Source organism: Chlorocebus sabaeus, chromosome 21, assembly GCF_047675955.1.
Source record: "Chlorocebus sabaeus isolate Y175 chromosome 21, mChlSab1.0.hap1, whole genome shotgun sequence".
In the NCBI taxonomy this organism is placed as follows: domain Eukaryota; kingdom Metazoa; phylum Chordata; class Mammalia; order Primates; family Cercopithecidae; genus Chlorocebus; species Chlorocebus sabaeus.
Genome location: NC_132924.1, coordinates 13,658,565 through 13,684,568, shown reverse-complemented (window position 1 = coordinate 13,684,568; position 26,004 = coordinate 13,658,565). Strand labels below are relative to the sequence as shown.

Genomic DNA, 26,004 nt, shown 5'->3' with positions numbered 1-26,004 from the left:
AATGACAAAGCTACTAAGAGGAGGCAGTTTGATGTGGACTTACAGAGTCCCTAACTAAATAAGCAGCCCTACCACAGTGGAGGGAATGGAATTATATAGCTCTTTTCTTGACCTAGGATATTATTATTTCCTGAATGGCCAACTGAGCCTGAGCATTTTACTTTTAATTCCCTTCTTTTCTCTATTTTTCTATCTTTGGCTGTTTCTCTAAGGGAAATACAGTGAGAGAACAACAAAGTTGGAATTCATCCACTCATCCATTCATCCATCCATTTTTCCATTCATCTGTCCATCCATCCACCCACACATCCATTCATCTATCCATCCATCCATCTGCCTACCCATTCACCCACTAAACAACCCATCAACCTCTTTATACATCTATCCATCAATTCATCCATTAATCCATCCATCCATCCACTCACTCATCCATTCATCTATCCATCCATCTACCTCCCCATTCACCTACTCACCAACCCACCAACCCATTGATCTATTCATCCATCCATCCATCCATCCATTCATCCATCCACTCACTCATCCATTCATCTATCTATCCATCTACCTCCCCATTCATCTACTCACCAACCCACCAACCCATCCATCTGTTCATTTATTTATTAATTCTCTCATTGAATAAACAATGAGCACTTCCTGTGAGCCAAACACTTTCCCAGACAGTGGGAATAAAAAGCTGAATAACACATAGTTCTTCAGTGAGAACACATGGACACAGGAAGGGGAACAACACACACCAGGTCCAGTCATCGGCTCGGGGGAGAGGGAAGGGAGAGCATTAGGACAAATAGCTAATGCATGCGGGGCTTAAAACATAGATGATGGGTTGATAGGTGCAGCAAATCACCATGGCACATGTATACCTATGTAACAAACCTACATGTTCTGCACTTGTATCGCGGGACTTAAAAAAAAAAAAAAAAAAAAAAGACATAGTTCTTACTTTCAAGGAAGTCTTGTTTAGTAAAGGAGAGAGATATGTCAATAATAAAAAACAAACAAGCAAACAAACAAAAAAACAAAGACAACAGAGTAAGGATCTGACATCTGCTTCAGGAAAAGCTTCAAGGAGGAGTTTTGAAGGATGATTTGGACTTTATCAAAGAGATGAGGGAGCATTTCTGGAAAGAGAGAAGACTGTGTGAGCTACTTGGGCTTGCTGAGAGCTGTGAATGTTTTACATTCAGTGTGTCTGAGGTACAGTGGGCAGTAGCAGGGGGTGTCATAGAAAGGGAGCTCAGGCCAAAACACCAGTGGACATGGGAGCAGTAGAATTAGGTCTGCATTATAGAAAGACACTTCTGGGCAGGTGTGAGGAGTGGATTGGAGGCACGCAGGTCTGGTGTTCAGGATCCTGGGATCAAGTCTTCCATCAGCCACTTTCTCCTGAGGTCTCAGTCTCCTGAACTATTATTATTATTATTATTCTTTGAGATGGGGTCTTGCTCTGTCGCCCAGGCTGGAGTGCAGTGGCAAGATGTCGGCTCATTGCAACCTCTGCCTCCTGGGTTCAAGCAAGTCTCCTGCCTCAGCCATCCAAGTAGCTGGGACTACAGGCGTGCACCACCACGCCTGGCTAATTTTTGTATTTTTAGTAGAGACATGGTTTTACCATGTTGGCCAGGCTGGTCTCAAACTCCTGACCTCTGGTGATCTGCCTGCGTCGGCCTCCCAAAGTGCTGGGATTACAGGCGTGAGCCACTGTGCCCAGTCCTGAACTATTGTATAATGAGATTGTTATACACAGAAATTTCTATAATCCCATTCAGAATTTTGCTACTTCATGGAGCAAACTAACATAAAACTCTCTATCGCCCCAAATTCCACCTGTTGCTTCTTTCTTCTTGTTGCTTGTGACTCAGCACAGTGAGACCCACATAGAAAGGTTTTTTTTTTTTTTTTTTTTTTTTTTTTTTTAAGTTTTCTGTAAGAGAAAAGCTAGTTCATTAATGTTTAACTCCATTTTCAGGTTAGGTTTGTTCCGCTGGCAACTATTTCTTATGCTGAGAACAAAACCCAGAGGGTGGTGCGAGATGAATAAAAACACCTCATCGAAATCTTCCCAGTGACCTTAATTTAACAAACTCATTTAGAAGCTCAAGTTTTTGTACATCATCCAAATTACAACAACCAATTTGCCTTACAATTGAAAATGTAATTACCGTTAAGAATGTAATTAAAACAAACAATTTTCTATTAACTCTCCAGCGAATCAAAGCTAAGGAACACTATTACAAAACATACTTTGAGAGGTAACTAAAAATTGTCTTCATGTCTCTTGTCTCCAAGAAAAATTCTTTTGCCTGATGAGCCAATTCCAATGTGAAGAGGAAGGACTGAGTGGCCTCATGTGGCTTTAGGCTACTGGTCCAATTATGTTATGCACTGAAACTGTTAATCTACACATTCTGAATTCTCTGTTGTTTAGCAACAAATTTCTGAATCAAAGTTGTCTTTCACTTTTTGAGAAAGATTTTGTTCTTTTATAAGTATGCCACACTGATGTCACTATTTTCTCTCTCTTTTCTGGAATACTGTGAGTAATTCTCATACCTTCTGAGACTAGTGGAGATTAATAGTTACAGCTCAGCTTCGGGAGCCAGATCATTTGGGTTTGAATTGGAGGCTTAATCTAACAAGTGGGACTCTAAGAAAAAGGGGACAATTACAGCACCTACCTCATAGTGTTGTTGGAGGACTAAGTGAGACCTCCCACGGTATATTCTTAGTCTAGGTCCTAGTACCTCTTCAACATACAATAAATGCTTGTTTTAATCTCAGATACCAATCTTTTTTCCTCCCATGATGCCATGTAAAGGCAATCAGACTGGAAACAAAAAGTCTTGCATTTCTGGGATTTTCCCCATCTTTAATACCTTCCTGAAGTCCCCATTCACTTGGTCTGTCTTTGTAAATGTCATGGATTGTGCTTTTTTTGGAGACCTCACTGCAATTATAAGGATCCTATGAGATAATGCATGTGAAAATGGTTTAATAGTGGCTGGCAGGTGAAGGGGCTCAGTCAATGAGTGTTGAATCATGATCGGCAACAATCTAGTTTCTAAATGAAGGTTCAAGGTTCAAACACAGCTTGAAATGTATGTGTTTTCATGTTTGCAGTTGCTGAGGCATACTCCCCAGAGATTTTGTCGTACCTTGAGAGTCTTGGATGTATATTTTGAATGTGTCACCTCTAGATAGTGCCATGGGTTTTTTGGGTAGCTCATGAATTTTATACGTTGATAACTTGAGTTAGGGGAACTTTTTCTTATGACTTCAAATAATTATTGGGAATACAGTTTTAAAGACTCCATAGTATTTTATGCTATGAATATACTATAATTTATCCTTTCCCTTGATATTAGACACTTAGTTGGTTTTCAATATTTTATCAGTATAGAACCTTTAAAATATTGTCACACCTTAATTTTTGTTCAGATATCTGATTAAGCTTCTTGAGAAAGATTTCTAGAAGTGAAATTATTGGGTTCAATGACTTGAATTTTATAAAGCTCTTGAAATATGTTTTAAAATTACCCTCTGGAAATGTTGCAACCATTTGTGCCAGGGAGCATGGGACACTTCACCATTCTCTCTATAGCAGCAAGTGTTTATTCTGTTTGCTTTTTCTATTTGATGTCCCAATGGTGTTTGGTCTTCATTTGCTCTTCCTTTAGAGGTAAAAAGGTATTTTTTTCTGAATTACATTGGACATATCAAAATATTCAAACAACTGATGGTGTAAATCTTCTGTTGTTCCAGCAGAGCCAGTTTACCATCTGTCCATGCAGAATATAATGTGGGATCCGCAGGAAGTCCAGTATGATCTCAAATCCCAGTTTGGCTTTGATGATCTTCATACGCAACAGATCCTGAACTATTCAGCTGAACTAAAGGAGGTACACATGCTTGACTGCTTCTCACACCGCTGGGTCTTTCCTGGAGACTGGATCTAGAGCATGCTGCTGGGGCAGAGTGAGCAGGTGCCAAGGGAGAGGCAGCCAGACAGGAGAGTTCCCCTAAAACCCGAGCTCCTTACACAGAAGACACCCCTGCTGTCTCCAGCTTTTCTAGAAGTGTCTCTTTCCTCTTACCATGTAGTTTTATCCCAGAATGGAAAGGCAGCTTGGAAGTAATATGACACTTGATTGCTCTGGGAACTAGCAGTGGGAGAGGCCAGGTCAAGTGAGGGTGTGAGATTCTGAAGACAGCGCTAGTGGGGTCCAGGTAGGAAGATGGCGCATCCCCACTGTAGTGAGTGGGGATACAAGTGGGTGAATTTCCAGGTAAAGAGATAGTTTTCATTAGAAGAGTAGGATCTGTGGGTCATGAATGCCTACTGGGTTCACCAAAGTTGAGCCTCTTCCCAAACTAGGTGAAATAAGGGGGTTGGACTGGATGATCCCCAAGACTCAGTTCACTGCTGGTATTGCTGAGGTTCTGGGAGGTATCTTTTAGTTACAGAGTCCCTTTTGTCACTCTGGCCCATATGTAGGCACTTCTGCTTTGCATGGTGCAGGTCCAAGAACTATGCACCTGGAGCTTTGGTCTATAGACTCCACCTCCAGGGTTAGAGCATTTCTGGTGCAGCTCCTGGGCCAGTGTTGAGCCAGGAATGTTGGGAGAGGACCCACTATCTTCTGTTAGGCTCTCAGTCCATGCTGGCTGTGTAGATTTTGCTCACTTCTGTGTGAGTTCCCCACAACCTGGTCTTCCCAGATAGCACTTTTCACCCTATTTCAGTGCAGCTAGTTTGTGTTCAGACTGTTGCTTTCAATATTTAGACTCTAGATCTGTGCTCTCAGTCTGGAGGGTTAGATGGTTGGGCTGCAGCCAGCAGACCCTCTTGCTGGTTTGGTGTTTGAAAAATCAGTTCTGCCAGGTAGGTTTAGGCTTCACCACAGTATACTAAGTTTTGTGCTTCTTGTATCCCTAGCATAATTTTATTAATCATCTCACAATTTTATGAACTATCTACCTACCACAGGACTTGAAATTGTGACCCTTGGGTTTTCTCATGTAGATGGAATATGAAACCCCAGTTGGTTGACTTTTATTCTAGTTTTCTCCATCTTTATGATCTGTTTTCTCATTATATTATAGTTTGAGTAAACTATGTAAAACTTTTACCTTAGAATGTTAAATATATTGAGATTAGAATTAAAAGGAAAATGATCAGAAAATACCACTGTGTGTATCAACAAAGCTCCATGGAAATTGTACATCATATATGTGAGCTTTCTGTTGCTGCTATAACAAGTTACCCCCAACATAGTGCCTTAAGGAAACCCACATTTTCTTTTATCATAGTGTTCTGGAGGTCAAACTCCTGAAATGATCTCACTGGGCTAGAATCAAGATGTCTACAGGGCTGAAGTCCTTCTTGAGGTCAAGGGGACAAACTGTTGTAGGGGAGGAAAAATTATTTTTTTCTTTATTATTCCATATTCAATGGCTGGAGCTCACGAATTACCTGATAAAAGACAAATAAACAAGAGGAAAACCAGTTATTAGGTAGGTATGTATGGGAGTTCACAAAGAGAAATATATAGATGTTCCCTGACAACCATTCTGTTTTTCACTTTCAGTACAGTATTCAATAAATTACATGAGTTAATAAATACTTTATTATAAAATAAGCTTTGTGTTAGATTATTTTTCCAATAGTAGGCTAATGCATGTGTTCTGTTCACAGTTCAGGTACGCTAGGTTAAGTTTGGTTATGTTTTGAGGTTAGGTGTACTAAATGTGTTTTTGGCTTATGATATTTTCAAGTCGTGATGGATTGATAAGGAAGCAACCTCATTGTAGATCAAGGATCATCTGTATTTTAAGGAAGCAGCCAGATGATTAAGGCTTATACACCACCCAAGTCTATCTAAACAAAGGAAAGGGGGTTTTGGGTTTCTAGGTAGCAAGGCAACTTATGGGAAAGTGAAAGGAGGAAATGTACAGTGAATAAGTTATCCTGTTTTGCAGAGAAATATCCCAGGTGATCAGAGTTATTTGGAGAAGCAGCTCTTTTTCTGGTAGGAGACATCTTTACAGATGAAAATTATCTTAATAATGTAATTTTCCTTATAAATCTAAATTTCCTTTACCAAAAGGAAATTTGTACTCTATTTTTAAACAGTCATGGAGTGGTAAGAAGTTTTTCCTGCCTCTGCTGGTTTTCAGTTTGTCTTTAGCTCAAAATAATCCATATGCCAAAGAAACATATTTTGGGCTGGCATATTCCGTTTTCTTGCTTTTTCCAGCTTCTAGTGGCCATCCACATTCCTTGAGTTTGAGCCCCTTTCTCAATAATCAAAGCCAGCAATGGCAGGTCAAGTCCTTCCCACATCCCATCACTTGGGCAGTGACATTTTTCCTCCTTTCTCCAATAAGAACCCTTGTGGTTACATTGGGCTCACCAGGTTACCCACGATAATCTCCAATATCAAGGTCAGGTGACAAGCAGCCTTAATTTCATCTGCAGCCCTAAATCTCTCACTTGCCATATAACATAACATATTCATGGGCTCTTGGGATTGGGACATGGACATCTTGGGGACTATTGCCTGCTTCCCACCATTTGTAAGTGTAATTGCCTGCTGGGAGACTCAGCACATGCTGCCCTTGCAAGAGAATAGTCCTCCTCTTTTCCTGCCTCTGCTTCCCAAATTGGAAAATGATTTATCTAACCGCACATCGTCTGTGGAGCTCTTATGACCTCACTTCAGCCTCTGCCTCTACTCCTTCAACCTTCTATAATAGGGCATGTCCCAGGGAACCTGATGACTGCACATCTGCCTCTCATAGACTGTGAACATCTGAGTGGGGACTTGGCCTTATCTCTCTAACATGATACATGGTATTGTTGATTATTTTTAATTAAGGGAAAAAAAACAAAACAAAACATCAGGGACCCTGTGCTTTGACAGCCACAGGTTAATATTTTAAATATTGATCCTAAAGGAACCTAAAAGTGAACACACGGGACTAAAATTAAGCTTTTTGACTATTGCCATTATTTAGTCAATTCAGGCCGTTATAAAAAAAGACCATAGATGGGGTGGCTTGTAAACAACAGAAATTTATCTCGCTGTGTCCTCACATGGTAGAAGGGGTAAGGGAACTCCCTCGGTCTCTTTTATCAGGGTACTAATCCCATTCATAAGAGTTTACCCTCATGATCTGACCAGCTCCCCAAGGCCCCATCTCCTCATACCATCACCTTGTGGGCTAGGATTTCAAAATATGAATTTTGGGAGGGGGGTCCACAAGCATTTAGACCATGGCAGTCATCAACAGAATCTCTTAAAGATGGCATTAAAATTGTTGTAGGGGAATGTGCATCATTATAACACAAACATAAGTATTTAGAAAGCAGTGTTAGGGAACTGTGTTGAAGTTCATGTATAAAATAAAGGAGATTTGGTTCAAAAATATTAAACAGTTTCTGAACCAGGACCTCAATTTGAATCTTTCCAATTTTATCCATGTTTGATAATCAGAAAAGAAAATGTTCTTGGCAAAACAACTTTGTTAATCCAAAGTATCAATTAAACTTGGCTGACCCATGTTCACTTTTGGCCTGAGAATCAAAAGAAACAAGATTTGATGTCATTTCCATGTCCTTGGCCTGGAGAAACAGCTGTTCCCATTGTTTGTGGATAAAACTGAAAAATGTAACTTTTTTTTTTTAAACTACCAAGTCTTCCCTCAAGGTAAATCACGTGGATATCATCACGTATTACTTCTTCAATCAAGCAAATGTAAGAACTTTTACTATGGCAAGATTGTGGTGTTATTTTTAGAAGAGGAAGGTTCTAGGAAAGGAGCTTTACCTCTAAATGATTTTTCATATTCTTGTCAGATTCCCACAGACAGCTCTTTGGAGAAGATGGTGTGTTCAGCCTTGTCCAGCACATCAAAGGATGAAGCTGAGAAATGGGGCTACGTTGGAGACTGCCACCCCAAGTGGTCAGAAGCCAAAAACTATCTTGTCCATGCAGTCAGCTGGCTGAGAGTCTACCAACAGGTGCTGTCCCCTGTCTATATGTTCTGTTCAAAGGTGTGTCAGTTTGAGTGTCCAAATCCATTCTCCTCCCCCACCCTGCCATGTTGCTTACTGTTGGATTTTATGTCCCTCCCAGGAAAGGGACATAAAATGGCCCCACATCCTGGCCATTGAGTGCACCTTGTCCCATGTGCATCAGCTGGCTCCAGCTCCGTAGGCCTAGGCCCTCAGCACTCATCACCAAACAGTCCATCCTAAGCTTGCAAACACACCTTGGCAACTCAGAAGTTCCTAGACCCATGCTCCGTTATTGGTGCATGAGATTGCCCTGGAGTACTTTGACCAGCTCTTTGGACGTTTGCATGCTAGCATTCAGCATCCTTCTAGCACTTTGAGCTCTGGACTGGCCTTGTCCCTTCACTCTGGTTTTGACCAGAAGCTCTGTGCACAAACAGTGACTGTGATTTCAGTGACCATAATTTGACAACACGAAGGGAGGCTCTAGTCTGTCTTTACAGAGATGTTGGTGTGGGGCAGGGTGCCTGAGTGATTAGACTGCTTTTTGTCTCAGAAGCTCACGGGACCCTGGCTGTTTCACAGCTTTGTGCTTCTTGGGGAGGTTTTGGAGACTGTGAGGCAGAGATCCACTGGCAGTCACTTCCCATTTGTTTTATCAGGTTTGGCTGTCTCCGTCTAATGTTCTTCCTTAAAGAACACACCTCTTTAACTTTGTCCCCTGCTAAAATGTGTCATGTATAAAGGCCAAAATCTCAAATAGTGGATAAAACATCATTAAAAATATATAGGTGTTGTTGTCTGCTTCGTGGCACTACAGTCATCCAGCACTAAAATAATCAAGGGACAGTGTTGAAATGACCAGCATCCAATGGTCTAGTGGACACTCTTGCTTTGTGCATTATCTGGATAACATAACTGGTTAATTAAGGTGTAGTTAGCACACATACATGCACATCAGGCACCTCTCCATGCTATTAGGCTTGGGCAAGAATGATCTATTTTTGTGTAATGTTGATGATAAACCACATTGCTAATTGACTTCAGTATCATCTTCCCCATGTCCATGTCATAAAATGGCACTTAGTAACTATGTATTAACTTTGGTGTATACTTAAAAATATGTAAATATATTTATGTTATCCTAAATATGTCCATTTATGTTTTAAATTATATTTCATTTGTTTAAAGGTGTATGTTATTCCCTTCTCTCTTTTTTTTTCTCTTTGGGGGAAAAAAGAGAAATAAGGCAGAGATTATAAAGTTGTGTGCCTCCATTGTTGCAACATGAAATCTTTAATTTCTGAGTAGAAATTAAATCATAATGCAATTGCTAACGGACATTTTAATTTACCAAAAAATAAAGATTGGTTGTCTGTCATCTACAGTGGTCTGTTAAAATTTATTAACTAAATACTATTCTTTCCAATTTGCTGTTATTAATGCTAGTATTTTTGTTTCCGAATTTGTAGGTGTTTGATCAGTGGCAACAGGGTAGTCTGCTTCAGAAGACACTCACAGGCATGGGCCACAGTCTGGAGGCTCTCAGGAATCAGTTTGAAAAAGAGAGCAAGCCCTGGAAGGTGGTGGAAGCTCTGCACACTGTGCTGCTCCTGCTGAATGATAGCTTGGCAGCAGATGGCCCAAGAGAGAATCATACATTTCCAAAGATGTAAGGCGCATTTCCCTGTTTGATTATTGATTAAGTGGATGATGCAGAATTTTAAAGAGTGCATGATGATACAGAATGTGTTAGGAACACATTGTGTAAAACTACAGCTAAACAATGAATTTCTAGTTAGCAAATGGGAAATCAGAGGCTTTCATTGCGGACTATCGCCAGAGTAGAAGTCTTGGCAGCACTCTGGATACCTATTCAGAGGCTGCAATACACCGAATATGGGAACAATATTTGAGAAGATGTCAGTTTCCTGGATTTTAGATTTTATGTCTTTGGCATTTGTTTAAAAATGAATAAGTACATTTCAGAGGCATTTTTATATACAGAACTACCTTACATGAGTAGCTCTTTTCCTAGAATCTTCCTCTTCTAAAAATATGTTTTTGTATTTACTTAAAGATTTTGTATAGTTGAAGCATTTACATAAGGTCTAGAAATATTTTAGAAGTAGGAAATGATGGAACTTGTTTCTTCCTTTTTAAAGATAACTACAATTTATTCACCAAAATAGCCGACTAGATCTTTTCCCTCAGTAGGTGTGGCAGTTTGTAGTAACTTGAATCTTATTATCTTTCTGAAGTTAAGGCTCTCTTTGGAAAAGAACAATATGATTTCTCAATATTATCTCAAAAATGTTCATTTCAAACCAGGTCACACAAATTCTTGCTCTCTGTGTACCATGAAGGAGAGTTGTGATGACAGAATTGGATAGGACCATATTGTGTTATTATGATTACTTAAGAAATAGCAATTCTAAACACTTTGAATTCTTTCACATATTCTGGAACTGTTAGCAAACAGGATCTTGCTTTCAAAGGTCCTATTTCCTAACTTTTACTTAAGAGATGTTCTAGGGCATGAGGTGATGGTGCTAGAGGCAGCAATACAGTTCCCCATCAGAGCCATAGAAGCTGCAGGAGGATGGATGCAGGGAGCCAGCAAGGATGCCTTGAAGCAGTGATCTAGGCAAAGGGCAGGGACAAAACATCTGTCAGAAATGAACAAATGCAGGGACATTGCATTGGGGATATTGAAAACCTCCCTGCTGGTCTGTTACTTAATGCACATTAATAGAAACACCACATTAAGTAATTATCCCACAAATCTCGAATGCCCCCTGGCACTTTAACCTAGGATTTTGTCTGCTCTGTGCCAGGCCAGGGGATTGAAGCCCCAGGAAGCTGTATCTGGCTCTTAGTCCTACAAAGATTGGGGAAGCTGAAGACTACACCACACTCTAGGTACGAAGCTAGGATAGCCCTCATTCTTCTGCCCACCTATATAATTTCCACACATTCTTAGTGCCAGGAAGGTGAGGCTCAAACACTGGCTTTGCTGTTCACCTGCTGTTTTTTTTTTCTTTGTTTTGTTGTGCTTTGAGACAGAGTCTCGCTCTGTCGCCCAGGCTGAAGTAGGATGGTGCGATCTTGGCTCCCCGCAACCTCCACCTCTCAAACTCAAGCGATTCTCCTGCCTTAGCCTCCTGAGTAGCTGGGATTACCGGCTCAAGCCACTACTGCCCAGCTAATTTTTGCAATTTTAGTAGAGACAGGGTTTCACCATATTGGCCAGGCTGATCTTGAACTCCTGGCATCAAGTGATCTGCCCTCCTTGGCCTCCCAAAGTGCTGGAATTCCAGGCGTGAGCCACCACACCTGGCCACCTTCAGCCTTCTTTACATCTTTCTGAGATTCTCATGCACCCTTAGCAGAAAACTGTGTATCTTTTGTCATTAGCTTTGGTCCAAGAAACCCCATATTTTTTTTTCCTACCCTGTCTCCACAGCCAATTGTTCATATCTTTTTCTTTTCCTAAGCTGCAATGTTCACCCAAAAGAAATGGAAATCACACCAGACTCTCAGTTTTCTACTGAGTTCTTCATGTCATTACAGACTGCCTTTTCTTCTCCAGGTTCTGTCTGGTTCCTGCCCACATCCCTGCATTCGGGGTGGCTGAGGTGTGGGAGCTCTTCACCCAGGCTCTAGAAGATAGCCTGGATTTTGGCAAGGCGAGGACTCACAGAGTCCTGGCCCTTCTGTCGGACTGAAGGGTTGTACGCCACCCGCCTGGCCAAAACCTACTTGAGGGCCTCTGGGCCCTCCAGCAAGGACTCGCCCTTCAATGTCGCACGTTGTTGTGAATGTGAAGTGTCTGTTCACAGAGGTGGGGGGAATAGTTCCTAGGGTCTGGCCATGTGGTATCCTTGCTTGTCAGAGTTTAAAGAGACTTGACAGTAAGATCCAGGTTCCAAGCCGCACAGCATTTCTTTTTTCCTTGGGGAAAATAAGATAATCTCTTTCTCACTTTTTAGTTCTTTCCAGGAGCCACTCTGCTTCCTTCTCAGTGTAACCCAAAGAGTCAGAACAACGACTAACCTAAGCCCAGTTCATTCTGCAGGTGGCCAGTTCCAAAAGCCACGCTTCCAGCTTCACTATAGCACGAGGTGTCAGTATTCTGGTCAGCAGCCAGAAACCTCAAGCATGTGGCTGTGATGGAGCAATTGCTTCGCGTTGTAGGGTGATGACTTGGGGATGGGTACCACTTCCTGCTGGTGTCTCATAGGAGAATTATCACTGGGACCTTGTTCGCTCTCTCTATTCCTTCTATAGTGGTCAGGTCCATCAGCTCTCCAGCTAGAGAATAGCAGCAACTATTTATCAAGCCTGTGTTGAACCCCAAATTATCAAGGTTCCGTGAAGAGACTGACCACTATGACACAGAAGTCCAAATGGATGCCAGGCGCTCAAAGCTGTGGGATGGCTCCAGCCAGTAGAACATTTTGCTTGGGCTTCAAGTAGCTACATCTCTTTCTGCTGTTCTCTTTTTGTAGCTTGCCTCGTTTATCAAGGGTGAGGATTCCATGTAGTTGCTCAAAGACACAGAAAGCCTGGAGTCACCTGCTTTGGGCAGTTCTGCCGCCCACAGTGTGACTGTGTCTTGCTCCTCCCTCTCCCATATTTATTTCCAATTTCAGGTTCTTCACATTATCAAACTCATTTTCTTTCCAGCTTCTCTTCTCAGTTATTTCTTCCATGTCTGGAGCCCATTAGTCTGACACTCCAGGGACTATTTGTATTGAGCTGCCTGGCTGGTCATTCTTCCTTTGACTTTGGAGATTCCTACAGGCATTGCCAATTGGCCTAAGTTGGGACCACGCAATGGGTCCTGTCCACCACCACACACCATCTTTATATTTTGAAACTTTTCTCAAAATATTTTTCTATGTCTCATTAACTATAGGCTTCAAGGCAAATGTTTTTAGATCCCATGTGAAACTTCATCATAACCCTCACTTCTTTTACACACTACTAGGAATATACTTTTCCATTTTGGAGTAAAGAGAATGTTTAATCCATATTCAGTACCAAAAGAATCTCCAAATCGGGTGACTCAAACAATGCAATTCGTCAAGAACCTGGTTGTGTGATTAAGTGTGACTTTCAGTCTGGTGAACACACTTCTCAAAGTAGTGGAATATTTTCCTTTGAATGGAATTTTTATTTCCCTAGTTGGCACTTTGAACTACCTTTCATTTTATTTTGTTTATTTATTTTTGCACTCAGATTACAGCATCTGTGGAAATTGCAAAGCTTGCTGCAAAACCTGCCCCAGTGGCCGGCACTGAAGAGATTTCTTCAGCTTGATGGAGCTCTCAGAAATGCGATAGCTCAGAATTTACATTTTGTCCAAGGTAAGCTAGCTCTGGTGTTCGTTGTCCCCGACTCACTAAGAGTAAACATGAAATTTATTGGAAAATGGACTTGAAACTGCCTGACACATTATAAAGTTGGGAGATAACTTTGCTGGTGTCGTATGCATATTTATGCTTTGCTCTGATGCCTTCTAGGGAATTTAAAATACAACACACCAAGGCTAAGTAAACAATGAGGGCACTGTGAAGAGCGCATCCTTCTGTTTTCCTTAAGCCCATCCTGTGGCCTATGACAAGCAGTGTCCTAGGGCTGGGTTGACTTTCACATTCACAGCAGCATCCATGGTTTTCAGGCTGGAAAGGGAACTTAGTGCATTGTGAATAAGCGAATCTTTTGTATTCTGTTCCTTCTACTGCCTCCTCCCACCGCTGCTCCTTGGTGTCTGGTAGGGAGAGCGTGTTCCCCCTGGGTTTGCAGAATGCCCTTCTTTGAACTTTCTTGACTATGGTGAGCATTATTCCTTCGGCCCTCTTCTGAGGAAGTCGGGTTTGCACTTTTGCCCAGATGGGCTGCAGCCGTTTCATTTTCTCAGGGAGGAGAGGGAAAATGTGAGGGGGTTCTTGCTTTAGAAGCAAAACTCTTCTGTAACTGATAACTCATACTCACTAGTCTTTGGAAAGGATAAAATGATATTACAATGACTCCTGTTTTCCTTTCTAAGGAAGAGAAGAACATGTATAATAATAGGTCAAGTTTTTAAAAATCCATGTTTTCAGGATCCAGTTTATTGGATTCATGGCCATGTGTAGGAGTCAAGCTTACCTACCTTAGGTGAATAATGATCAATTTGTCTACTTTGCAGAAGTCCTCATTTGCCTGGAGACATCAGCTAATGATTTTAAATGGTTTGAACTTGACCAGTTGAAACTGGAAAAGGATGTGTTCTTTTGGGAGCTAAAACAGGTAAAGCACAGCAAAGAGTTATAAATAAGCAATTTTAATAAAACATTCAAGAAGCTCTTGCAATATTCAATTTTGCTCCTTTTGTGAATTGTGCTAGCAAAAAAAGGGAACAATATGCAGGTTTTCCAAAACCTTACATTGTGTTTAAAATGTTTATCATTGCTTATTGTATTTGCAGTTATTGAGCCCATGAAGAGGGTATCTAAGCCTCTTTAAATGTTACTCCTTCCCACTCTTATTAATCTTTTAGATGTTGGCGAAGAATGCTGTCTGCCCAAATGGTGGTTTTTCTGAGAAGGAGGTCTTTTTGCCCCATGGAAACTCCAGCATATGGGATGGTCTCCAGGGACTGGTGTGCTATTGTAACTCCTCTGAGACCAGTGCTTTAAACAAGCTACTTGGTTCAGTAGAGGATGCTGTAAGTATTCTACCATCTTAGCTCTTCTAAGAGCACCAGTTTAAGATTAAATTCACCAAAGATGCTAATATTTAACCTGGAGTTTTGATGAGGAAAGTTTTGCCATGAGCCCATACACTTAAAGGAAGCTGGCTCTCTGAACTTCAGCCACCCTTCAGTGCTGGCCCTTCTGTCTGACTGAAGGGTTGTATGCCACCCGCCTGGCCAAAACCTACTTAAAATTCCTCAAACTTTCAAAACAGGCCACTTCTGCTTTTCTGGCTTCCTGGATCCTTGATCTGCTTCATTCTTGGCTGCACATGCTAAGAAAAGCAGAGGAGTCTCTCTGGTGATTAGTCATTCCCAGCAAAGCTGTGGCTTTGAGTGGTTTACAGGCTTTACAAGTCATGTTCCTCTCATGTAACTGCCCAGGACAATGGGCTACCCCTGCTGAGTGCTCAAGTGTGACTGCAGAATGTTGAACGATTTGTTTGGAAAGATTATTTTGTCAAGTTCCAGCCCATATTCTTTTTACTGAGAATTAAAATTATAATATTTATATTTTTAGAGTTCATTTTTCTTTCTCAGTATTACCTGTTTTTTTATATCCTTCCTTATATACCATGGAACTAAAACCAGTGAAAGAATGAAACTAGTGAAATATAAATGATGTCACAGCAAAATGAAAATTGGGATAGTAATTGAATAGCGTGCTTATTTCAATCAATGATTTCTTAGCATCTACTCTGGGCATGATGGTATGCTGAAGGGAGTACAAACATGAAGAAGACACTATCTTGGTAGAGAAGGGCAGACAACAATGAGAGCCTTGGAGCTCAGCATTTAGGAATCTTCCCAAATAAGTCAATGAGCCTTAGATGAGGTGTAAGATTTGGAAGCAAAGAGAAGTCAGGAGAGGATGCTAGGTAGGCAGAAAAGTGTATGTGAAGGGCTGGGCATGGTAGCTCATGCCTGTAGTCCCTGCACTTTGAGAGGTCTAGGTGGGCAGATCTTTTGAGCCCAGGAGTTTAAGACCAACCTGGGCAATATAGCTAAACCCCATCTCTACAAAAACAAAAACAAAAATTAGCCAGATGTGGTGGCACACACCTGTAATACCAGCTACTCAGGAGGCTGAGGTGGGAGAATTGCTTGAGCCCAGCAAGTCAAGGCTGCAGTGAGCCATAATCACACCATTGCACTCCAGCCTGGGTAACAATGTGAGACCCTATTAAAAAAATGAAAAAAAAAATAAAGAAGAATAGTGTATGTGAATGCATGCAGGCACAAAAAAAATTACCTGTTTGCAAATACATTTCTTGTGACTGGATGTCAGCTCCTTCCTGGCAGAAATCCCATCCCAAATTTCTTTTTATCTGTAAAGCTTAACTTGTAGTCTCATACAAAGCAGGGAACTATGTATTTACAGGTTACATATACTTGAGATAGCCTTTCTGATGATGCCTAGGATACATATCACTAACAAATCACCCCAAAGTTCAGTGACCTAAAACAAAGCACATTCTTTTCTTTCTCTTCTGACTATGGGTTGATTGGGCTCAGTGGGGGTGGTTCTTCTGATGGTCTTACTGGGCGTCATTCATGTAGTTGCAGTCAGGTGGCTGTGAGGGTTGGAGTCTGGTTAGCTAGGATACTGAGATGAGGGCCTCTCACTCTCCTCTCAGACTCAAGATGTTTCTTCTGCAGGTAGCCTCTCCATATGGCCTTTCAGCAGGGTAACCAGACTTCTGACATGGCTATCCAGGGATCCTGCACACAGGATCAGGCAAGGAGGGAGGGTAGAAGCTGCCACTCCTCAGAGAAGGTAGAACTGGAACTGGCACGATCTGGCACAATTCACTTCTGCTGCCTTTTATGGGTTTGTGTGAGCCAGATCTCAGCCTAGAGGAATTGTGGAAGGTGGTACTAAGAATGAGACTCTCAGGGGGTCTTGATTCACAGGCTACTTGTCACAACCAGCGAACACAGATAGCTATGACACTGTGTTCAGTGTCAAGCTATCAAGAAATAAAATATTCACTTTATTATTGCATTAAGTTTTATTTTTGGACTTATTAACCTGAACATGAGTAAAGATTCAAGTCTGGAACTATAACTTAGATAATTACCATGCCATAGGGCACGATCTTTGATGTACAGTTTGAGTGGACCCCTTGTTAAGTGATACAAGGTAAAGGCCGCATCTCAAATACCCACATTTGATTTGATTATTTATTATAAGCAATATCTTCTTTTCTTGTTAAGGATCGTATTTTGCAAGAGGTCATTACTTGGCGCACAAATATGTCAGTTTTGATACCTGAAGAATATTTGGACTGGCAGGAACTTGAGATGCAGCTGTCAGAAGCAAGCATTTCCTGTACTCGGCTCTTCCTGCTGCTGGGAGCCGATACCTCTCCTGAGAATGTCTTTTCTAGTGACTGTAAACCCCAGCTTGTCTCCACAGTGTAAGTACATGTTTGTGGGAAACTTATAAACAATTGGGACATCAAAATGATTTCAACTGCACCTTCCACACAAATGATAAATCAATATGGCAGATTATATTTTGAATAGAAAGAGGTTCAATTTATTTTAAAAATATTAAACTACTGGTACTGTTGGAAAGCATCTAAAAACTGTAAAATATGAAATGATTCCCTTAATGTTTAACCACTGACTTAATCTTTCATTAGAAATTGAGGATCCCTGGTAAGTCCAAGGTATGCATGTGATTGAAGTTCTTGTTTGTGTCATTACTCAGAAATCATGCATTAACTACCAAAAGGAAGCCTCTCTCGGGAGCTGTAACTGTACATAAAATTTGCCTTGTTTTTATTTTATGACTCTGTGAATTATATGTGTGATCAATTTCCATTTTCCTTGACTGCTAGGAAGTTCTTCATCAAATATGTCAAATAGGGAATATTTATTTTCTTAATCTTTAAGTTCACTTCTTGTTATGGTCTTTAATTTTCCTCTTTTTTTACTTGTTGACTTGTTCTGTCTTATATTTTATGTATTCTCATAAATTGCTTTCCTCATTTTTCAAGTCAAAGTAGAGGAGTGTGTAAACAAACTAAAAAAATTAGTAGAACTATTTCTACCACTTATGTAAGATTCTATTTCCTTACATAAGTGGACTGCCATGCATTTACATATATTTGTTTTTAGAAAAATTTATAATGATCTAACTGTCATCTGCAAGATCATTTTTAAATTTTAATTTTCTCTGGATTCTTTTTGACTGCAGGATATTTCCTACACTTGAAAAAGCACAGTTTTCCCTGGAACAAGCATATTATTGGAAAGACTTCGTAAAGCTTATCAGGAAGACTTGCGAAGTGGCCCATTATGTAAAGATGCAAGACAGTTTCCAGAACAGACTATTGGGTAAGTCAGTAGCCTAAATTACAGGAATGGGGGATGTTTTCCCCCTTTAGTGAGGTAACATAATTTCCTGAGAGTCTATCCTATTTAACAAAGGGGGGCTTAAAATGGGTCGCTCTCCATGCACAATTTGGCATTGTGATCATAATTTTTTCTCATCAATTATGACAAGATCTACCAGAAGTCCTGGTTTGACTGAGCCATGTTGTTCCTGCAAAATTTATCATAGTGACTCCTTTTACTCTCAAGACTGTCCTAGTTTGGGTGATAAATACTTCTATATGCAGGCTAGTCATGATCCTACTTACAAGAGTCCAGATTATCTGCTGTGGCCCTTCTCACTTTACTTAGCATTAAGATTGACGCTCCCATTGGGGACAACACCCCATGATCTTGTAGAATGAAACACAAACTGCTTTTCTCTATACACACACTGAACACTTCCAACACTTCTGTGACCATATGTGTGGATTTGTTCCCCAACAAGCAATTCTCCATTTCTCCACTGACCATAACTGGGTATCCTACACTATCTACCTGGAATTAGCATCAGATCCTACAGGTTAAGGGCTCAGTCCCACAAGATTGCCCCTACTTCAGAGGCCAACCCCAAGTTCAGGCTTCCCTTCTCACTTCTGATCAATTGAGTATAAATCAGGATTCCCATGAGCCTCTTGTTGTGTTCAATAATTTGCTGATACAAATCACAGAATGCAGAAAAACAGTTTATTTCCTAGGTTACTGGTTTATTAAGCAGAAATAATTTAGGAACAGTAGATGGAAGAAATGCATAGGGTGAGGTATGTGCGGGCATGGAGCTTCTATGCCCTCTCCAGGCCTACCACCCTCCCAGCACCTCCATGTCCTCATCAACCTACGAGCATTCTGAACACTGCCCTTTTGGGTTTTTATGGAAGCTTCCTTATGTAGGCATGATATCTTAAATCATTGGCCATTAGTGATTGACTCAACCACCATCCCTCTCTCCCCTACCTAGAGGTTAGAGGGAAGGTAAGAGAATGAGAGGGGGGAGGCAGAAGTTACAGTGAGCCAAGATCGTACCGCTGCACTCCAGCCTGGGCAACAGCGTAAGATTCTGTCTCAAGAAAAAAAAAAAAAAAATTCAAGCTTAACTTCCCTTTAATGAGAAAACATATTCTGAATGTTTTAATATTTTGAATTTGTTGAGATATGCTTTATGGCCTATATGTTCATTGATAAATGTATGTGCTCCTCGAAAGAATGTGAATTCTATCATTGCTGGATAGAGTAGTTTATATTGTTAATTAGGTCAACTATATTAATTGTGTTGCTCAAATCATTCACATCTTATTTGTGTCTTATTTGCTTCTTTTATCAGTTACTAATACAAAATACAAGTAGATTTGTCTATTTTCTTTTTGTTTTATCAGAATTTGCTGTATATAATTTGAAGTTATATTATTAGGTGCAAAAAATCTACAATAAACATATATTCTTACTGGATGAACTCTTCTCATTAGGAAATGACACTCTTGCTCTAGAATTGTTTTTGCCTTAAAAATTGGCATAATCTAATAAAATGGTAGTCCTAGTAGGTGCCCCAATGTTTAGCTGAAACACCACTTTAATTAAATTTATTATTAAGTATTTTTTCTCTTTTGATGCTATTGAAAATAGATTTGCTTTCCTTTACAATTGTTAATTGTTGGTATATAGAAATGCAACTGATTTTTGGTTAATGATTTTGTATCTTGCCACTTTGCTGACTTAGTTTATTCGTTCTAACAGTTTTTTTGTGTGTTGAATATTTAGGGTTTTCTATATATAGGTTTACGTTATCCGTGAAAATAAATAATTTTATTTGGATGCCCTTCCTTCCTCCCTTCCCTTCCCTTCCCTTCCCTTCCCTTCCCTTCCCTTCCCTTCCCTTCCCTTCCCTTCCCCTCCCCTCCCCTCCCCTCCCCTCCCCTCCCCTCCCCTCCCCTTCCCTTCCCTTCCCTTTTTTCCCTTCCCTTCCCTTCCCTTTTTTCCCTTTCTTTCTCCTAATTGCTGTGGCTAGACCTTTCAGTACTATGTTGAATACAAGTGGCAAAAGTGGCACCCTTGCCTTGTTTCAGCTCGAAGTGGAAACACTTTTGTCTTTTACCATTGAGTATGATGTTTGCTGCGGGCTTTTCATTATGGTTTTATTATGTTGAGGTAGTGTTCTATTCCTAGTTTGTTAAGTGTTATGAAAGGGTGTTAAATTTTGTCAAACTTTTTATCTGCATCAATTGAGATGATTATGTGTTTTCTTTCCTTCATTCTGTTAGTGTGGTATATTGCACTGATTTATTTTTGTGTGTCGAACCATCTTTGTATTATAAGAATAAATGCTACTTGTTCAAGATGTATAATCTTTTTAATTAATTCTTTTTTTTGCTATTTAGTTCTGTTTTTGTTTTATTTTGTGTTTGTGTTTATTTTTTATTTTCATAGGTTTTGGGGGAACAAGTGGTATTTGGTTACACGAAAAAGTTCTTTAGTGGTGATTTCTGAGATTTGGGTGCACCATCACCTGAGCAGTAGACACCGTACCCAATTTGTAGTCTTTTATCCCTCACCTGCAACCCTTTCCCCCTGAGTCCCCAAAGTCCATTGTATCATTCTTATACCTTTGCATCCTCATAGCTTAGGTCCCACTTATGAGCGAAAACATACAATGTTTGGGATTTTCAATTTTTGAGTTACTGCACTTAGAATAATGGTCTCCAATTCCATCCAGGTCACTGCGAATGCCATTATTTTGTTCCTTTTTATGGCTGAATAGTATTCCATGGTATATATGTATACCACAATTTCTTTTTTTTTTTAATTTATTTTTTATTATTATTATACTTTAAGTTCTAGGGTACATGTGCATAACGTGCAGGTTTGTTACATATGTATACTTGTGCCATGTTGGTGTGCTGCACCCATCAACTCGTCAGCACCCATCAACTCGTCATTTACATCAGGTATAACTCTCAATGCAATCCCTCCCCCCCTCCCCTCCCCATGATAGGCCCCGGTGTGTGATGTTCCCCTTCCCGAGTCCAAGTGATCTCATTGTTCAGTTCCCACCTATGAGTGAGAACATGCGGTGTTTGGTTTTCTGTTCTTGTGATAGTTTGCTAAGAATGATGGTTTCCAGCTGCATCCATGTCCCTACAAAGGACACAAACTCATCCTTTTTTATGGCTGCATAGTATTCCATGGTGTATATGTGCCACATTTTCTTAATCCAGTCTGTCACTGATGGACATTTGGGTTGATTCCAAGTCTTTGCTATTGTGAATAGTGCCGCAATAAACATACGTGTGCATGTGTCTTTATAGCAGCATGATTTATAATCCTTTGGGTATATACCCAGTAATGGGATGGCTGGGTCATATGGTACATCTAGTTCTAGATCCTTGAGGAATTGCCATACTGTTTTCCATAATGGTTGAACTAGTTTACAATCCCACCAACAGTGTAAAAGTGTTCCTATTTCTCCACATCCTCTCCAGCACCTGTTGTTTCCTGACTTTTTAATGATCACCATTCTAACTGGTGTGAGATGGTATCTCATTGTGGTTTTGATTTGCATTTCTCTGATGGCCAGTGATGATGAGCATTTTTTCATGTGTCTGTTGGCTGTATGCATGTCTTCTTTTGAGAAATGTCTGTTCATATCCTTTGCCCACTTTTTGATGGGGTTGTTTGTTTTTTTCTTGTAAATTTGTTTGAGTTCTTTGTAGATTCTGGATATTAGCCCTTTGTCAGATGAGTAGATTGCAAAAATTTTCTCCCATTCTGTAGGTTGCCTGTTCACTCTGATGGTAGTTTTTTTTGCTGTGCAGAAGCTCTTTAGTTTAATTAGATCCCATTTGTCAATTTTGGCTTTTACTGCCGTTGCTTTTGGTGTTTTAGACATGAAGTCTTTGCCCATGCCTATGTCCTGAATGGTACTACCTAGGTTTTCCTCTAGGGTTTTTATGGTATTAGGTCTAATATTTAAGTCTAATCCATCTTGAATTAATTTTCGTATAAGGAGTAAGGAAAGGATCCAGTTTCAGCTTTCTACTTATGGCTAGCCAATTTTCCCAGCACTATTTATTAAATAGGGAATCCTTTCCCCATTTCTTGTTTCTCTCAGGTTTGTCAAAGATCAGATGGCTGTAGATGTGTGGTATCATTTCTGAGGACTCTGTTCTGTTCCATTGGTCTATATCTCTGTTTTGGTACCAGTACCATGCTGTTTTGGTTACTGTAGCCTTGTAGTATAGTTTGAAGTCAGGTAGCGTGATGCCTCCAGCTTTGTTCTTTTGACTTAGGATTGTCTTGGAGATGCGGGCTCTTTTTTGGTTCCATATGAACTTTAAAGCAGTTTTTTCCAATTCTGTGAAGAAACTCGTTGGTAGCTTGATGGGGATGGCATTGAATCTATAAATAACCTTGGGCAGTATGGCCATTTTCACGATATTGATTCTTCCTATCCATGAGCATGGTATGTTCTTCCATTTGTTTGTGTCCTCTTTTATTTCACTGAGCAGTGGTTTGTAGTTCTCCTTGAAGAGGTCCTTTACATCCCTTGTAAGTTGGATTCCTAGGTATTTTATTCTCTTTGAAGCAATTGTGAATGGAAGTTCATTCATGATTTGGCTGTTTGTCTGTTACTGGTGTATATGAATGCTTGTGGTTTTTGCACATTAATTTTGTATCCTGAGACTTTGCTGAAGTTGCTTATCAGCTTAAGGAGATTTTGGGCTGAGACAATGGGGTTTTCTAAATATACAATCATGTCATCTGCAAACAGGGACAATTTGACTTCTTCTTTTCCTAACTGAATACCCTTGATTTCTTTCTCTTGCCTGATTGCCCTAGCCAGAACTTCCAACACTATGTTGAATAGAAGTGGTGAGGGAGGGCATCCCTGTCTTGTGCCAGTTTTCAAAGGGAATTTTTCCAGTTTTTGCCCATTCAGTATGATATTGGCTGTGGGTTTGTCATAAATAGCTCTTATTATTTTGGGGTACGTTCCATCAATACCGAATTTATTGAGCGTTTTTAGCATGAAGGGCTGTTGAATTTTGTCAAAGGCCTTTTCTGCATCAATTGCGATAATCATGTGGTTCTTGTCTTTGGTTCTGTTTATATGCTGGATTATGTTTATTGATTTGCAAATGTTGAACCAGCCTTGCATCCCAGGGATGAAGCCCACTTGATCATGGTGGATAAGCTTTTTGATGTGCTGCTGAATCCGGTTTGCCAGTATTTTATTGAGGATTTTTGCATCGATGTTCATCAGGGATATTGGTCTAAAATTCTCTTTTTTTGTTGTGTCTCTGCCAGGCTTTGGTATCAGGATGATGTTGGCCTCATAAAATGAGTTAGGGAGGATTCCCTCTTTTTCTATTGATTGGAATAGTTTCAGAAGGAATGGTACCAGCTCCTCCTTGTACCTCTGGTAGAATTCAGCTGTGAATCCATCTGGTCCTGGACTTTTTTTGGTTGGTAGGCTATTAATTATTGCCTCAATTTCAGAGCCTGCTATTGGTCTATTCAGGGATTCAACTTCTTCCTGGTTTAGTCTTGGAAGAGTGTAAGTGTCCAGGAAATTATCCATTTCTTCTAGATTTTCCAGTTTATTTGCGTAGAGGTGTTTATAGTATTCTCTGATGGTAGTTTGTATTTCTGTGGGGTCGGTGGTGATATCCCCTTTATCATTTTTTATTGCGTCGATTTGATTCTTCTCTCTTTTCTTCTTTATTAGTCTTGCTAGTGGTCTGTCAATTTTGTTGATCTTTTCAAAAAACCAACTCCTGGATTCATTGATTTTTTGGAGGGTTTTTTGTGTCTCTGTCTCCTTCAGTTCTGCTCTGATCTTAGTTATTTCTTGCCTTCTGCTAGCTTTTGAATGTGTTTGCTCTTGCTTCTCTAGTTCTTTTAATTGTGATGTTAGAGTGTCAATTTTAGATCTTTCCTGCTTTCTCTTGTGGGCATTTAGTGCTATAAATTTCCCTCTACACACTGCTTTAAATGTGTCCCAGAGATTCTGGTATGTTGTATCTTTGTTCTCATTGGTTTCAAAGAACATCTTTACTTCTGCCTTCATTTCGTTATGTACCCAGTAGTCATTCAGGAGCAGGTTGTTCAGTTTCCATGTAGTTGAGCGGTTTTGATTGAGTTTCTTAGTCCTGAGTTCTAGTTTGATTGCACTGTGGTCTGAGAGACAGTTTGTTATAATTTCTGTTCTTGTACATTTGCTGAGGAGTGCTTTACTTCCAATTATGTGGTCAATTTTGGAATAAGTGCGATGTGGTGCTGAGAAGAATGTATATTCTGTTGATTTGGGGTAGAGAGTTCTATAGATGTCTATTAGGTCTGCTTGCTGCAGAGATGAGTTCAATTCCTGGATATCCTTGTTAACTTTCTGTCTCGTTGATCTGTCTAATGTTGACAGTGGGGTGTTGAAGTCTCCCATTAGTATTGTATGGGAGTCTAAGTCTCTTTGTAAGTCTCTAAGGACTTGCTTTATGAATCTGGGTGCTCCTGTATTGGGTGCATATATATTTAGGATAGTTAGCTCTTCTTGTTGAATTGATCCCTCTACCATTATGTAATGGCCTTCTTTGTTTCTTTTGATCTTTGATGGTTTAAAGTCTGTTTTATCAGAGACTAGTATTGCAACCCCTGCTTTTTTTTGTTCTCCATTTGCTTGGTAAATCTTCCTCCATCCCTTTATTTTGAGCCTATGTATGTCTCTGCATGTGAGATGGGTCTCCTGAATACAGCAGACTGATGGGTCTTGACTCTTTATCCAGTTTGCCAGTCTGTGTCTTTTAATTAGAGCATTTAGTCCATTTACATTTAAGGTTAATAGTGTTATGTGTGAACTTGATCCTGCCATTATGATATTAACTGGTTATTTTGCTCGTTAGTTGATGCAGTTTCTTCCTAGCCTAAATGGTCTTTACATTTTGGCATGGTTTTGCAATGGCTGGTACTGGTTGTTCCTTTCCATGTTTAGTGCTTCCTTCAGGGTCTCTTGTAAGGCAGGCCTAGTGGTGACAAAATCTCTAAGCATTTGCTTATCTGTAAAGGATTTTATTTCTCCTTCACTTATGAAACTTAGTTTGGCTGGATATGAAATTCTGGGTTTAAAATTCTTTTCTTTAAGAATGTTGAATATTGGTCCCCACTCTCTTCTGGCTTGTAGAGTTTCTGCTGAGAGATCTGCTGTTAGTCTGATGGGCTTCCCTTTGTGGGTAACCTGACCTTTCTCTCTGGCTGCCCTTAAGATTTTTTCCTTCATTTCAACTTTGGTGAATCTGGCAATTATGTGTCTTGGAGTTGCTCTTCTCGAGGAGTATCTTTGTGGCGTTCTCTGTATTTCCTGGATTTGAATGTTGGCCTGCCCTACTAGGTTGGGGAAGTTCTCCTGGATGATATCCTGAAGAGTGTTTTCCAACTTGGTTCCATTTCCCCCTCACTTTCAGGCACCCCAATCAGACGTAGATTTGGTCTTTTTACATAATCCCATACTTCTTGCAGGCTTTGTTCATTTCTTTTTCTTCTTTTTTCTTTTGGTTTCTCTTCTTGCTTCATTTCATTCATTTGATCCTCAATCGCTGATACTCTTTCTTCCAGTTGATCGAGTCGGTTACTGAAGCTTGTGCATTTGTCACGTATTTCTCGTGTCATGGTTTTCATCTCTTTCATTTTGTTTATGACCTTCTCTGCATTAATTACTCTAGCCATCAATTCTTCCACTTTTTTTTCAAGATTTTTAGTTTCTTTGCGCTGGGTACGTAATTCCTCCTTTAGCTCTGAGAAGTTTGATGGACTGAAGCCTTCTTCTCTCATCTCGTCAAAGTCATTCTCCGTCAAGCTTTGATCC

At 40.2% G+C, this 26,004-nt stretch overlaps 1 protein-coding gene across 1 annotated transcript in view; it reads left to right on the top strand.

Annotated features, from left to right (window-relative positions):
- The window catches only part of ABCA13 (ATP binding cassette subfamily A member 13), a 502,662-nt gene that overhangs the window by 51,172 nt on the left and 425,486 nt on the right, over positions 1 to 26,004 (top strand). Inside the window, exons 8-15 of the mRNA XM_073008854.1 lie at positions 3,784 to 3,917; positions 7,877 to 8,041; positions 9,508 to 9,707; positions 13,280 to 13,407; positions 14,232 to 14,332; positions 14,583 to 14,750; positions 16,995 to 17,197; positions 17,983 to 18,122. Of these exons, the coding sequence (XP_072864955.1) occupies positions 3,784 to 3,917; positions 7,877 to 8,041; positions 9,508 to 9,707; positions 13,280 to 13,407; positions 14,232 to 14,332; positions 14,583 to 14,750; positions 16,995 to 17,197; positions 17,983 to 18,122 (1,239 nt within the window). The remainder of the gene's footprint in view (positions 1 to 3,783; positions 3,918 to 7,876; positions 8,042 to 9,507; positions 9,708 to 13,279; positions 13,408 to 14,231; positions 14,333 to 14,582; positions 14,751 to 16,994; positions 17,198 to 17,982; positions 18,123 to 26,004) is intronic.